At 44.8% G+C, this 15,873-nt stretch overlaps 1 protein-coding gene across 2 annotated transcripts in view; it reads left to right on the top strand.

Moving 5' to 3' along the window:
* GLCCI1 (glucocorticoid induced 1) overlaps nucleotides 1-15,873 on the top strand; it is an 88,068-nt gene that overhangs the window by 34,073 nt on the left and 38,122 nt on the right. For both annotated transcript variants that reach the window (XM_075922316.1, XM_006114515.3), the window contains exon 3: nucleotides 7,829-7,915. In XM_075922316.1, coding sequence (XP_075778431.1) covers nucleotides 7,829-7,915 — 87 coding nt within the window. The remainder of the gene's footprint in view (nucleotides 1-7,828; nucleotides 7,916-15,873) is intronic.

Raw genomic sequence — 15,873 nt, 5'->3', positions numbered from 1 at the left:
CCCAGCAGACCACAGGCACCCGGACTGAAGCCGCAGCCGCGGGGGGGGTCCCGCGCCTCTGAGGCTTTGCCAGAGCAAAGCCTCAGAGGCGCGGGGAACCGCCGCTGCTGCCGCTTCAGTCAAAGCGGCAGCAGCGGCGGTTCCCCGTGCCTCTGAGGCTTTGCTCTGGCAAAGCCTCAGAGGCGCGGGACCCCCCCGCGGCTGCGGCTTCAGTCCGGGTGCCTGTGGTCTGCTGGGGACCGTCCCCAGCAGACCACAGGCACCCTGACTGAAGCCGCAGCCGCGGGGGGTCCCGCGCCTCAGAGGCTTTGCCAGAGCAAAGCCTCAGAGGCGCGGCACCCCGCTACCGCTGCGGCTCTGCTCCCCGTGTCCCTGGTCTGCTGGGGGGGGGGGCGCAGCTAGTGTGCTCCCCCCCCCCCCCAGCAGACCAGGCTTTTGTTTTGGACTCTGGGGCAGAGCAGCTGGGGCGCTGCCGATTGGTCCTGCAGCGCCCGTGGGCACTACTGGACCAACCCGGCAGCACCCCAGCTGCTCTGCCCCAGGTCCTGATTCAGCCGCTGCTGGTCAGTTTCAGCAGCGGCTGAATCAGGACGTCTGGGGCAGAGCAGATGGGGTGCTGCTGGGTTGGTCCAGTAGCACCCCAGCTGCTCTGCCCCAGGCGTCCCCAAGTCAGCTTCTGCTGAAACTGACCAGCGCTGACTACAGGAAGCCCGAGGCAGAGTTGCTCTGCCCCGGGCTTCCTGGAATCAGCTGCTGATCAGTTTCAGCAGCAGCTGACTTGGGGACGCCTGGGGTTCTTAAGTTGATTCTGTATGTAAGTCAGAACTGGCGGTCAGTTTCAGCAGTGTCTGAATCTGGACGCCAGTTCCGACTTACATACAGATTCAACTTAAAAACAAACCTACAGTCCCTATCTTGTACGTAACCCGGGGACTGCCTGTACATCAATATGTCTTCATAGTTGCATGCATCTCCTGACAAAGTTCTAGTTATACTACCAATTCTTTTTTGGAGGGTTGTTATCTTGATTCTTTGAAATACTGACACCTTTGTTAATTGGAGTTGAAAGATGACAGTGTATTTTACTCTGACTACTGTATAACATATCTATTTATAGAAGTTGGTAGCCTAGAATTATAACCAAGAAGTGGGCTGATTGAACTGATGGCAGCCAGTTTATTTAACTATAAATTGTTCAGTGTTGACTATTAGCTTTGGAGGCCATGGGGGTTTTTGTTAAGATATAATAATAAAATATGTGTTTACTTACATTTTGATCTTGAAATATGTCTCAAACACTGAACGTACAAAAGTATGAATTACATTAGAACAGTCGAGGGTCTTCTGTATGTTTGTACACCTAAGCTGTGTCTTATGTGGTGAAGTATTCCTAGAACTCCCTGCACAAAGGCTATTTGTAATTTTGAGGCTTCAGATGTCATTGACTCCTACCAACAAATGAGAACCTACTGTATTTGTTTTGTTACCAGTTCAGATCTTTCCACCATAGTCACCTCTGCATTGATTAATTCCTTTGTGCTTTTTGGCTGAGCAAGGTAACAGGTTGGTACAGTGAAGTATTTTTCTTAAGTTTTCAGAAGTTAACAAGGAACACATGAAAAGTTCCATAGCAAAGAAGCCAAGCCACCAATAATAAAATGTCAACCTTTTAAAAAAAAAAAAAAAAAAAAAAAGTGACTTGAACAGTGATCGGAACTGGGCAATTTTGAACAGAATCATAATATTTTTGTTTTATCTTGTAAGTGTGATGGATCTCACTCATCCTCAGTACCCTGTTGTGTCTTTGTGTGATGTTGCCAAAATCCTTAGCTCTTCCTGCAGGCTCTCTCTCACTAGGCACAGGAAACTTAGTCATAAAAGACCAAGTCATAAAGCCCAAATCCCTTCTGAGGTAAGAGAATTAGGGATATAAATAATATATAAAAACAGTAACCATGCAAAAGCAACGAGGAGTCCTGTGGCACCTTATAGACTAACAGATTTATTGGAGCATAAGCTTTTGTGGGCAAAGACTTACTTCGTCAGATGCATGTAGTGGAATTTCCAGAGGCAGGGATAAATATACAGGCATAAGACAAGAGTACCAATCAAGAGTAAGGCTAGAGATAACAAGGTCAATTCAGTCAGGGAGGATGAGTCCCACTTCTAACAGCTGATGTGGAGATGTGAACACCTAGAGCGGAGAAACTGCTTTTGTAGTTGGCTAGCCATTCACAGTCTTTGTTTTATCCTAAGATGATGGTGTCAAATTTGCAGATGAACTGTAACTCAGCAATTTCTCTTTGAAGTCTGAATACAGCCTGTGAGAGCCTCAGGAAGGCTTCCTGCTTGCCCTGCTCTGTTCAGCACTCAGAAAAGCAGGCTGTGGGGCCATGTACTTTTGTGAATGCTGCAACCCATGGGGAAGAGGCTTCTTATGTTGCCCACACCCCCAGCACAATCTTGCCACTCTTATTGGTCCATTTCCAGCCAATAGGAGCTGTGTGTTTGCAAGACCGGCATCATGTGATGTCCCTCTCCTCCCCAGGCTCACAAGCATTCAGAGCAGCACACATGGCCCCTGCAGCTGCTCTGAGCATGTGCAGGGTCATGGAAGTAAGGGACCCTGGCTAAGGAATCTGCTGGTATGCTGGTTGGGAGCCACCGCGGTAAGCACCTCCCAGCCAGAGCCTGCTCTGGCACCCCAGCCCATTCTTGTTCCCAACCCTCTGTCTCCCTTCCTGCCCTTTGCCCCACATAACCCAAGCCCTCTGCACCCCCACTCCTGCGCCCATATCCCTTCTCAGGCCCTGCATTCCCTCTCATACTTCTCCTCCAAGTCACAACCCCCTCCCAGACCTTGCACCCAATTTCCTACTCCTGGTCACAGTCCAAATCCCTGCACCCCTCCTGATCTCCTGCCCCAGGTCACAGCCTCCTTACAGACCCTGCACTCCCTCTTGCACCCCTCCTCCAGGTCACATTCCTCTCCTGCGCCCATACCCCCTCCCAGACCCTGCACCCCAATCACCTTCCTCAGGTCGCAGCCCTCTCTTCGACTGTACACCCCCTCTTCCAGATCAGAATTCTGTCCTGCACCCATACCTCCTTCTGGACACTGCACTCCCTCCTGCACCCCAGTCCTCTTCCTTGGGTCACAAGCCCCTCCTTCACCCAAACTCCCTTCCAGATCTCTCATACCCCTCCTGTACTTCAGTCCCTTACTCCAAGCTCCCTTCTGCACTCAACTTCCATCCAGACCCCACACCTCCTTCCATTAATATCATGGAAGAGTGTAACCCTTGACCACTTACAAATTCTTGGAGTGGCCCCCATCAAAAATCATTATCCACCATGGAACCAAAGAATGCCACATGAATTGCTTCAGAGTCTAGCCCACATGATCCAATTATGCCCCAACTCCCTGAAGGGCAATTGACTGTTTTAAGACTAATGAATGAAGAAAAACAGACCTAGTTATTAGCAACTGATGTAGAGCTCCTCTAAAGTGTCAGGTAAGTTTCTTTGGTATTGTACTTTTTAAGTGACTTCTCCATCACAGCATAAAAATTTCTACAGAGCTATGAAAGGATCACCCTACTACTGTTTTCTTGCCTCAATTTTTCTGAGAGCTTGAAAATGTATAAAAGTAGTCATTTAAAAAAACAAACCCTAGATTGCCTTCCCCTTTATGAGGGTTCTGGAACATAAGCTAGATATAGTAGCTAGTGCGGAGGAGTGTAGTATATTTAGAATTTGGATAAATTGCAGAGGTGATGGTGCAATCTGCACCATTTCTGATCTAAATGCAATGCAAAGAATTTTTGGAAGTGCATATATCTGGAAAAGTAGAGCAGAATTACCCCACACCTTGGAGACAACGTTAATCCTCACAAAATTGGATAAATTAGAACAATGAGATTTGAAGAATACAAATTGGGATTGAGGAGAGCAACCAAAAGTGTTATCAATTTTTCTCCTACTCTGGTATCCTGTGAGCAATTTCTCTCAACTGAGACTTGAACCCTGGACCTTCATATCCCAAAATATAGCTCACTTACCTACCACCTGTTTAATTTGAGAACGACATTGCAGAATTCTGTTATTCTGTCCTTTCCACCCTCATTTTGTTTACTCCAGCTGCATATCTTGTTTTAAACTAAGCTTGTAAACTCTTTGGAGCAAGGACCATCTCTTATCTCTGTAGATAACTCACAGGGTCCTGATCTGGTTTGGACATGTAGGTGCTACGCTAATATTGCCATTGATCGCTGAGCTGTTGTTACCAAATTCTCTCTACGTTTTTACAGATGTCTTCTGGCATGAACTGCAACATCCTTGTTGTTGTGACTCATTGTGGTTTGATGTTGCTGTTACATTATTCTGCTGTTTAATATGCTTGACAATTCTATAAGTGAGGAGGAAATAAGTGTACTTGTAGGATGTTAAATGTTGAGCTGCCATGAATGAACATTTTTTTGTAGAGTTAAAAACAAAATGAAACTTGAAGAGACTATTGTAACAAGTAGTAAAAATAGAAAAATGTTCTTTGAAACAGGATGTTTTTAAGGTCCTCCTTCCCACATAGATTTCATGAGAGGGGTTTAACAGTGCTTGGGGAGTAATAATTTGTCACCACTTTAGTTTACCTGTATTTGAAAAACAGAAGTGCTGTTGTAATGTTATCATAGAAGTGTTTTTGTTTTGTTTTAAAGTTTAGGGTTTTTTTTTAACAGGATATACAGGAGAGTATATGTCCATAGTATTTTGGGATTACAAAGCACACATCTCTCTATATACAGGCAGTCCCCAGGTTACGTACAAGATAGGGACTGTAGGCTTGTTCTTAAGTTGAATTTGTATGTAAGTCGGAACTGGTACATATTGTAGGGGAAACTCTAGCCAAACATTTCTCCAGAGCTCAGTTTTATTCTCCCACACCTCACTTCCCTCAGTCCTTTATTCTCAAGCTGAGGTGTCTGCTGAGAAAAGCCGCTCCGCGTCTCCCTGGTCTGCTGGGGGGGGGGGGGGGCGCTAGCTTTGTGTCTCCCTAGTCTGCTGGGGGGAAGCAGCTAGTGCGGGGTTGCCTCACCCTGTTTGTAAGTAGGGATCCGATGTAAGTCGGATCCATGTAACCCGGGGACTGCCTGTATTTAAAAAAAATTCCTGTGGGATGACAAAGTGACATTGTCATGTCACTCTGCGTCCTGCCTGCCTCCTCCCTCTCTTCCCCCACTCCTCTTCCCCCTCTCCCAGCTCAAGCCCTATCTCACTGCTTCCCCTCAACACTTGGAATTGCTATTTTAAACCAAGGCCCTACTCCCCTTCCTCCACCCCCAACCCTACCCCTACCCCACAGGGCTTTCAATGCCCAGAAATATGGCACAGTAGCCAGTAGATCCTACATCGCATGCTCCCCAAGGGCATGGGGGAGGTTACGGTGCTTGGAATAGCAGCCCAGGACAGGTGCTAGGAGCAGGGCTCCCAACTGGTCTTATGTGCTGGCAGTGAACTCTTGGGGGTTCCCCCATTGCCAAGCTTTTAGGGAGCTAGAGCATGGCACCCAACTGCCCAGAGTCTGGCTGCCCCCACGGAGACTCACCCCCTCCCCAGCAGCTGCATTTACTGCATCTGCCAGAGCATCCCTGAGCCACCCGGAGGAGCCACTGTACTGACCTGTCTGCTCCTTCCCTTCTGTTCCTAATGGGCAGAGCTGGGGCAGTGAGCATTGCAGGTGGGACCACATGGGGAAGAAGTTGGAACAGAAGCCCCCCATACTGCTCCTTTCCCCACCTCAGCAGGCTGCAGTGCCCCAGAGTGCCGTGTACACACACAGCACTACCTGTACCTTATTGCCCCACAGAGAGTGGGCAGGCGCCCCTCTGCCTTCGTGGCCACTGGGGTTAGAACCGGGCCTGGCATGTGATGAGGCTGGGGAGGGGTTAGGGTTGCAGGGGGAAGAGAATGGGCCTGGGTTGGCGGGGAAGGGGGAAGGGAGAAGGGGCCCGGGCTGGCATGGCAGGAGAAGGGGGCAAGAAGGTCCAAGGCTGGCATAGCAGGGAAGGGAGAAGAGCCCGGGCGAGCGAGGGGGGGGGGAGAGGGAGGGAGAAGGGACCCAAACTGGTGTGACTGCAGCCAAGCCCTCCCCGGAGTTCAGAGTTGGAGCTGGGGTTGCCTACCTCCTGCAAGAGGAGGGTTAGCGAGCAGAGGGTACGACCCCCAGTGTTTTTACAAAAATACTGGTTGAGGCTATTCAAAGAACTGCTTGCTGTTTTAAGCCTTCAGAACCTGAATTTTCTTTTTACCTGTGTGAATATGGATGCTCTTAAGACTTGCTTGACTTAAATGCTGTCTCTGAACAATCAAAATAGTGTAGTGTTGCAAGCAAAGAGTCCTGGCCCGCAAACTCTTTCACACACAAGTAAATTGACTCTTCAGTATGATTAAGCTTGAGAATACTTGTGTAACGATACTGACAATTAATAACCATTTGAAAGATTATGACCTGATTCAGCAGTATATCCAGAGAAGAACTTTGAGGCAATTGGGGACACAAAGGGCTAGGATTTTAGTTGAAAATGAGGTCAGAAGCAGACTGAAGAGAATGCTAGCCTATAATACTGAAGCTCATGGTTTGTGTACTATATTTCTATCTTTTGCTATTAAAACCAGTTGTAGCGGAAGAAAGTATCAAGCCTTTTTGTATTAATATTTTGTATTGCTCCTGAGGTTCTTAAAAGTAAATGTAAATGTATTTACAAGATGTTGCTCTCAAGTAATCTTTGTTCAAGAAAATAATAAATGAAAATAGATTGGGGTAGACTATTGAATCTTTTTCCACTCACTCCTCGCCAGTAAAAAATTAACTCCAGAGCTTTGTCTGCAGTAATTGTCAGTTCTGCTTTCCTCACCAATTAAATCAGGACTGCAGAGGGGGGGAGGACTACAACCTGTTTCCCAGTGTCTCTATATAGACACCCTGCTGCTTTTGCCCCTGACCTACATAAAAACATTTAAGCAGGAGAACTACCTGCTCCTGCTGCCTTATGGAGCAGTATCTCATACTATGAGAGGGCCTCAAGGCAATAGGCTTCTGAAGGTGGGGAGGGTTGTAAAACCCTCTTAGACAAATATTTTTTTAACGAATTAATTTTGCTCTGTTTAACCTTCATCTTTTTTTAATATGAGGATTAGGTTTACAATATTTTTAATATAGTTAACAGAATGTACAGTACACTTTTATTGCTTTCTAATCTAATCTCTATAATTATATTAAAGCCATATTTCCAGGGTTTTTTTTTAATTAGAGCAATTTGTAATCCTGTAGAAATACTGCTAGCTATTTGAAGTGTTGAAAAATAGAAAACGCATCAGATTCCTTTCAATCTTTTTGCTTTGAAATTGCTGGGGTGTGATGGTTAGAGGGAAATAAGGTCCCAATCCTGCAAATATACATGAGTAATTTTATGCACATAAGTACTTCCCTAAACTCAGTGTAACTACTTTAGTGCAAAGATACATGCAAGAATTTTTCTGTGCAGAATTAGAGACTTATTTTATAGGAAGAGAGAGGTCATGAAATATGAATTATCCATATTTTTACTAACATCACATGTATTGAGAACCTTCTCACTACACACATCAGTTTTTGAAGTATGTATTTACATGCATGTGTAGACAGTACTAACTGTTTGAACATATTGCCCAAAGATGAGATCAGAAAATAGTGCAGAAAGTTTGTCTCTTACATGGTGAATTCAGTATGTTAAGGTAAAATAGTAGCTGGCAGTTGAATGAAAAACTCATATTTGCTGTTTGTTTTATTTAGACACCTAGCTGTTGGGCAGAAGAGGGTTTAGAAAAGAGATCACATCAACGTTCAGCATCATGGGGGAGTGCTGATCAATTAAAGGAGGTAAGTAGTTTTGTATGAGGTGGGTACTTATCAGGTCCAATTGTAACTATTTTTTTTTTAAGTTTCAAGCTGCTATTTTGGAGCCTGGAAAGTCTTTGTGCACATATCCTATTCCCATCACTCTTACAGGTTCAGACCTCAGTTCAAACCAGAGTGGTTTCAGGGCGGCTTTGTTTTGTGCCAGCTGAACTCTCTCTCCCCAGCTCAACTTTTTGGCCCTGGAGGAGAAGCATGAGTGGATGGTGTAGAGAGAGATTTGCCACTTAGGAATTTTTCCTGTTCAGTGAACATCTACAGCTGCCTCTTTTAAATCAATTCATTCCTTTACACCACTCAGGTGTCACAAAGAGGATGATGCATGGGTCAGAATCTGGGCCGTTTAATTTGAAATTCCAGTGAATATTTTTGGACTGAAAATAGAGAGCAACCATCTCATATAATAGGGAAATAAATCACTTTGTGTACAGCATTGATGTGATTGTACGTGGAATATTTGGTTTAGTTCCAGGCATCCTATTAGCAGAAATATTGACAAGTTGGCAGGAATGTAGCAAAAAATTAGTTGTTTGAGGCTTTGACTCATGGAACGTAAATAGTAATAGGCTAAGCAGCAACTAAAGGAGTGGATGTAAATGTGGAAATACTTGAAAGTTATAAATATCAGATATAGTTGGAGGCACCCTTGGTTCATTAAGTGGGATCCCAAGCCCATATGCATGGGAGAACCCTGCGTGTTTCCCCCTAGGCCCAGTCCTACTCAGTTATCAAACAACACCTTTATCTATGCAATGACAAACCCGCAGTTAGAATAAGGATTCATTCAGGAGTCCCTAAGGTGCCACATATGTTTCTATCTACAGAAGTGGCACAATATACTGAGCATCCAGTATAATTAGAGAAACATGCTCCAACCCACTTAAACAGCTAAACAAACTGTAACCTCAGTGTCTTACTCTCAGACAGTGTACCTTTTGCCTCGTGTGTTAGTTATTGATGCTTGGATGTAGTGCAAGTTGAGAGGGGGAATCCCATTCCTTCAGCATTGTCTTTATGCATGCCTCTCCACGTGGTTACAGTGTTGGCCAGAACTCCTTTGTCTAGATTACACTTTCAGCTTGGTTGGGGCTATGTCGCTGGTCTACTTCCTGGCTGATCCATCATACTACCTCTGTTGGGGTCTCTGTGATCCCTGTATTAGATATTACAGATCTGTGTGTGAGTCCCTATTAAAGATATAAAATCCCGTTTTAATTGGTTAAACATTATGTTTAACTGTTTAACTGATTGAAGAGAGTGGGGGGGGGGACACTGCTCCCCCACCTTAAGAGGTAAGGTTGGAGCTGCCTCCCTGCTGCAGGCAGGGGCACCTGGGCCTACTGTGGACAGACACTGCTCTGGACGACGGAAGTAGCCCATCTCTATGGCAGGCCTCCCCACGGACCTAGAGCAGCTTCCTATCCGTGGCAGGTGGGGAGCTGGTCCAACCCTTCACCTGTTAATGGTTAACCAGAATCTGTAGCACCACCATTAAGGTTTTTTAGATGAAGGAAATGCAGTGGATCTAATCTACCTCGACTTTAGTAAGGCATTTGATACAGTACCACATGGGGAATTATTGGTTAAATTGGAAAAGATAGGGATTAATATGAAAGTTGAGAGGTGGATAAGCAACTGGTTAAAGGGGAGACTACAGCAGGTCATACTGAAAGGTGAACTGTCAGGTTGGAGGAAGGTTACTAGCGGAGTTCCTCAGGGATCAGTTTTGGGGCCAATTTTATTTAATCTTTTTATTGCTGATCTTGGCTCCAAAAGTGGAAGTGTCCTAATAAAATTTGCAGATGACACAAAGTTGGGAGCTATTGCCAATTCAGAAAAGGATCGGGATATCATACAGGAAGATCTGGATGATCTTGTAAATTGGAGTGATAGCAATAGGATGAAATTTAATAGTGAGAAGTGTAAGGTTATGCATTTAGGGATTAATAACAAGCATTTTAGTTATAAACTGGGGACACATCAGTTGGAAGTAACGGAGGAGGAGAAGGACCTCGGAGTCCTGGTTGATTATAGAATGACTATGAGCCGCCATTGTGACATGGCCGTGAAAAAGGCTAATACGATCTTGGGATGTATTAGGCGAGGTATTTCCAGTAGGGATAAGGAGGTGTTAGTGCCATTATACAAGGCATTGGTGAGACCCCATTTGGAATACTGTGTGCAGTTTTGGTCTCCCATGTTTAAGAAGGATGAATTCAAACTGGAACAGGTACAAAGAAGGGCCACTAGGATGATCCGAGGAATGGAAAACCTGTCTTATGAAAGGAGACTCAGGGAGCTTGGCTTGTTTACTTTGACCAAAAGAAGGCTGAGGGAGGACATGATTGCACTTTTTAAATATATTAGAGGGATAAATACCAGGGAGGGAGAGGAATTATTTAAGTTTAATACCAATGTGGACACAAGAACAAATGGATATAAGCTGGCTAGTAGGAAGTTTAGACTTGAGATTAGACGAAGGTTTCTAACCATTAGAGGAGTGAAGTTCTGGAACGGCCTTCCAAGGGAAGTAGTGGGGGCAAAAGATCTATCTGGTTTCAAGATTAAACTAGATGGGTTTATGAAGGGGATGGTCTGATGAGATAACAGGATCTTGGTATCTAATTGACCATTCATTATTAGTGGGAAATAGGTCAATGGTGGGATGATAGGAGTTACTATAGAGAACTTTCTGGGTGTCTGGCTGATGAGTCTTGCCCACATGCTCAGGGTTTAGCTGATCGCCATATTTGGGGTCGGGAAGGAATTTTCCTCCAGGGTAGATTGGCAGAGGCCCTGGAGGTTTTTCGCCTTCCTCTGTAGCATGGGGTACAGATCACAGCTAGAGGATTCTCTGCATCTTGGGATCTTCAAAGTATTTGAAGGCTTCAATATCTGAGATATAGGTGAGAGGATTATTCTAGGAGGGGTGGGTGAGATTTTGTGGCCTGCACTGTGCAGGGGGTCAGACTAGATGATCATAATGGTCCCTTCTGACCTTGGAGTCTATGAGTCTATAAGGGTGATGTTCACCGGTTAATTGGTTAACTTTTCACATCTCTAGTTCCTGCTTGCCTAAGGACAGATTCCAAGCCATGAACAGCCTGGTAAAACAAAATCCACCACATACCAGGTCTTTGTATTTTTTTTTTCTGTCAGTTAGCTCATCTGCTTCCCCTAGATAGGATGTGGGACCATGTCACTGAAGCATAGGGAACCTCACTAGTTTCTTTTTAAAGAAGTACATGTATAGGGCAGCAGCCTCCATTTTTCCCGTGAGTACTGATCCCTATGTGTATTCCATGCATGAGTGACAGATAAGCAGCATGCACAAGTGCAGGAGTGCGGGTGGATGTTGAGATGCAGATGCTATAGATGTCTGTAATTCTACAGAAGAGGCTTGGACTAAAGCCTAATGCTTCGTGAAGATGTAAGCAACCTAGAGTTCCATCTATAACTTGTATTTCTTTGAGATGTGCTGTCCCTATTTTTATTCCACTACCTGTCCTCCTCTTCTGCTTCGGATCATTCCTGGATTCGCTGGAGAAAAGGAACTGGAGATGTGGTCGGTCCACACCACCCCTTTCAAGCTTAGTATTAAGTATAATGAGCAACATGGCACAGGGTTGGAGCAACAGATAGTACTTACTAGTTCGCTGATCTCAGGTGCATGGATCAAATGCATACCCACATGTGTAATACAGATAGGGACCTCACATCTTGAAGAACCTTCATTTATGGGTAACTAACCTCCATAAGTATCAGGTTGTCATCCTTTGATGTGGCAAATCACTAGTGGGGAGGTGAAATAGCTGGTGATAATGGAATTCACATATATTTGTTAACTTTGTTTCCCTCCAAGCCTGATCCTTTCCTTGCACCCACCATGTTTATCTGTCCTCTCTTTTCTGTTTACTCCCCTGCCCAGCTAGCCAATTCAATCTCCTTGCCCAGCCAATCCTAGTTTACTTGTCTGGACTCCCTAAGCTCCTCAAACCAATTCAATTTCTTTCCTCCACCCACTATATCCTAGGCTCTCATCCCAGCCCTATTCTGCCCAGGCCTTTGAGGTCAGTTTCCAGTCTATCACTTTCCAGTTACTTATCCAATCTGTCTGACTCCTACTCTGCTCCCCCATTTTTTCATATTTCCATTGCAGCTCCAGGGTCTTTGGTAAGCCAGTCCCTTTTTTTGCCTCCTAACAAGATTTGGCTTTTGCCCTCTCTGAATATGATCCATGCACCTCCTTCCAAGAAGATTTTCTACAAATATATTAGAAGCAAGAGGGAGACCAAGGACAGGGTAGGCCCCACTACTCAATGAAGAAGAAAAACAATAACCGAAAATGTGGAAATGGGAGAGGTGCTTAACAATGTCTTTGTTTTGGTTGTCAGCAAGAAGGTTGGTGGTGATTGGATGCCTACAGTAGTGAATGTTGGAGAAAAGGAGATAGAAAAAGAACAAGTTAAAAATTACTTTAAAAAGTTAGAAGTCTTCAAGTCATCAGGGCCTGATGAAATGCATCCTAGAATACTCAAGGAGTTGATTGAGGTGGTATCTGAGCCATTAGCTATCGTCTTTGGAAAAGTCATGGAAGATGGGAGAGATTCTTGAAGACTGGAAAAGGGCAAATATAGTGCCCATCTATAAAAAGGGAGATAAGAACAACCCAGGAAACTATAGACTAGTTAGCTTAACTTCTGTGCCAGGAAGGATAATGGAGCAAACAATGAAGGAATCCATCTGCAAACATCTGCAAGATAATAAGGTGATAAGTATCAGCCAGCATGGATTTGTAAAGAACAAATCATGTAAAACCAACAGAATAACTTTCTTTGATAGGATAACAAGTCTTCTGCGTAAGGATGAAGTATATGTATTATATTTAGACTTCAGTAAAGCATTTGATATAAGGATGTTAAGGACTATTTGATTAATTGACTATCCGATAAGTAAATGCTTATCGGCCAGTCCAGTTGACTAGTCGCTCTCTCCCCATCCCCCCTTGCTGCCTCTGTCACATAGGGGCAGCAAGGGGTGGGAAGAGAGGATACTTCAAAGCTGTAGTGCTGCACGGAGCCTGGGGTACCGGCTCCGTGTGGTGCTGCTGCTTTGAAACACCGCGGCGTTTCAAAGCAGCAGCGCTGTGTGGAGCCCGGGGTCAGCGAGGGACTCTGAGTCCCACGCTGACCCCAGGCTCCATGCGAGTACTTCTGCATTGAAATGCACAAGAGCCCCTGCTGGGAACTCTTGTACATCTCAAAGCTGCTGCACCGTGTGCAGCCTGGGGCCAATGGGAAGTCCTACTGACTCTGGGCTCCACGCAGGCACTTCCACTTTAAAATTCACAAGTACCCTAAGTGGAAGCACCTGCGTAGAGCCTGGAGTCAGCGGGACGTCCCGCTGGCCCAGGCTGAACGCAGCTTTTGTACATTTCAAAGGAGGAATGCGGAAATGCCTGTCGACTAGTTGAGTAGCGGATGGAAATTTCATTGACTATTTGACTAGTAAATTAATTGATATTTAACATCCTTAATTTGATACATTCTCATAATCTCTTATCAATAAACTAGGAAAATACAATGTAGATGTGGCAAGAATATAAGAACGTCCATACTGAGTCAGACCAAAGGTCCATCTAGCCTAGTATCCTGTCTAATAGTAGTGAATACAAGATGTCCCAGAGGGAGGGATCACAACAGGTAATCCTCATGAGATCGCTCCCCTGTCACACACCTCCAGTGAAACAGAGGCTAAGAATACCATTCCTACCCATCCTGGCTAATGGCCATTGATGGAGCAAACCTACATGAATCTATCTAGCTCTTTTTTGAAAAATTCTAGCCGTCACTGCATCATCTGGCAAGGAGTTCACTCAGCACACAGTCAACCTGTGGAAGAAAAACTTTTGTTTCTTTTGAACTTGATAAGAGCTACTATAAGGTGGTGCATAACTGTGTTGGATAGCCAGTCCCAGAGAGTAGTTATCTATTGTTCACAGTTTAATGGGGTTAAGGACCAGAGCAATGCTGGGTAAATCTTTTAGTTTTACATATAGCATGAATACAATTCACACTTTTACTTTGATCACCAGTGTGTCACCAGTCTATATATGCCTTACATGGTACCTTTTTAGACAGAGATTATGACAACAGTGAGTTATAGTACACTGGGCTGGTCAGGCCAGCTGAAACTCACTATTTAGGTATCAGGAAGCCTCTTGCCTTCTGGCATTGGGATGCTCTCAGGGTCACACTTATCATGACACCTGAGCTAAGATTCTGTTGTTGTCTCCCTCTCCCCCCCATAGCCCCCCCCCCCAGGGCTAACCCTGGCAAACCACCGCTGTCTTCTTGTCCACCCCTGGTGTAAGGGCTTTAGCCCTAAAGGGGGTTTTCAGGGTGGAAGCTCTGTGCTGCAGCAAGTGCTGTCCCAGAGGGCAGGTTGTACATGTCTTGTGACTCTTGAACTTCTCAAGTTTATCTCATGCAGCTAGGAGCATCAGTAAGTTTGGCCATTCCTATGCTGTAGTGATGCACTAGGAATCTTGGCTACACTCTTCAAGGTTCACCAAGGAACTACAGAATACTATGCAAGACTAGCCCTTTGAGATCAATCATCTGAACTAGAAGACAGATAAGTTGTTGAATTCACTAAAATATTCTAGGGCTACCCTCCGTTCCCTGGGTTCTGAATACACAAGTCCTGAAAAGGAAGAACCATAAGTAGTCTAACAAGCTAAGGTCTTCATATAGCCATTCTGCTATCAGCACTCGTATGAACCACCTCACAAACAGCAAAAGGTACAAAAATTGAGAAACACTTCCCCTTCTATCTCTACTGTAGCTACTCAGCCTCACCCCAAACTAACAGATACTTTTGATGGGACACTCAGGGTGCAAACCAAGGTTGATACCATCTGCACCTGACTTGGAGTTCTGCTTTGGTGAATGCCTAGCAGTTTCCCTCCAAAATGGAGGGCAATAGCTGGCAAATGGATGCTGGATATCATCCATTCTGGCTGTACTTTCAGGTTCTTCTTCGAGTGGTCCGCATGGGTGCTCCACGTGTTGGGCTCATCCCGGCACCGCTGGTCGGAGGCTTTTCATAGCTGTAGTTGGCTGTGCCGTGCCTGCACAGTAGCCGTCGCACGCCATCGCGCCCTTTCTCTCGTTGCGCGGTCCAGCCCCTCGCTAGTTCCTCTCAACCGTCCTCAGTTGCTGATGTAGCTCCGTTGTCTCTCCTCAGAGACTACTCCATTGTACAAACAAAGTTAAAAGTTCATTAGGTTTTCTTAGTGTCTTACTTTAGTTAGTTAATACTTAGTAGTTTAGCCGTATTTATAAAAAAAAAAATTAACATTAGAGAGTTTGTTAGTTAAACCAGTTACTGTTCTTAGTTCTAGTTATTAGTTGTTCGAACATGTGCTGAATTGGGAGCTAAAATGCCTGGTTCACCAGGTTTTAAAAAGTGCTCCCAGTGCAAAGACGCTATGCTAGCATCTGATGCACTACGCTTCAGATTGGCAGAGACCATGAGGGGTTTTTATCTTTCTGTACAGCAAGATGAGTCTTGGGTCACTTGCAGGTTTAAACTGGTGTAAATGGTAAATTCCCTGTAACTTTATTTCTTTAAATCATGATTTGAAGACATCAGTAACTCAGCCAAAGACTAGCACTCTATTACACAAGTGCATAGGTAAGATTCTGTGGCCTGCAATGTGCAGAATGTCAGATGGGATGATCATAAAATTCTGATCTGATCTGATCTTAAAATTTTAATGTAGTGTATGTAATATATGCTCCCTTACTGGTTCTTGTGATATGTGCAGCCATCTCTTTTTCTTTTGTGGTGGTACTTAATGCTGTATTTAGAATTTTCTTCGAAAAGGCATATTTCAGAGAATATTTTTCAGATCACCT

This window comes from Pelodiscus sinensis, chromosome 2 (genome assembly GCF_049634645.1).
Source record: "Pelodiscus sinensis isolate JC-2024 chromosome 2, ASM4963464v1, whole genome shotgun sequence".
NCBI lineage: Eukaryota > Metazoa > Chordata > Testudines > Trionychidae > Pelodiscus > Pelodiscus sinensis.
This window is presented reverse-complemented; position numbering and strand designations above follow the sequence as displayed.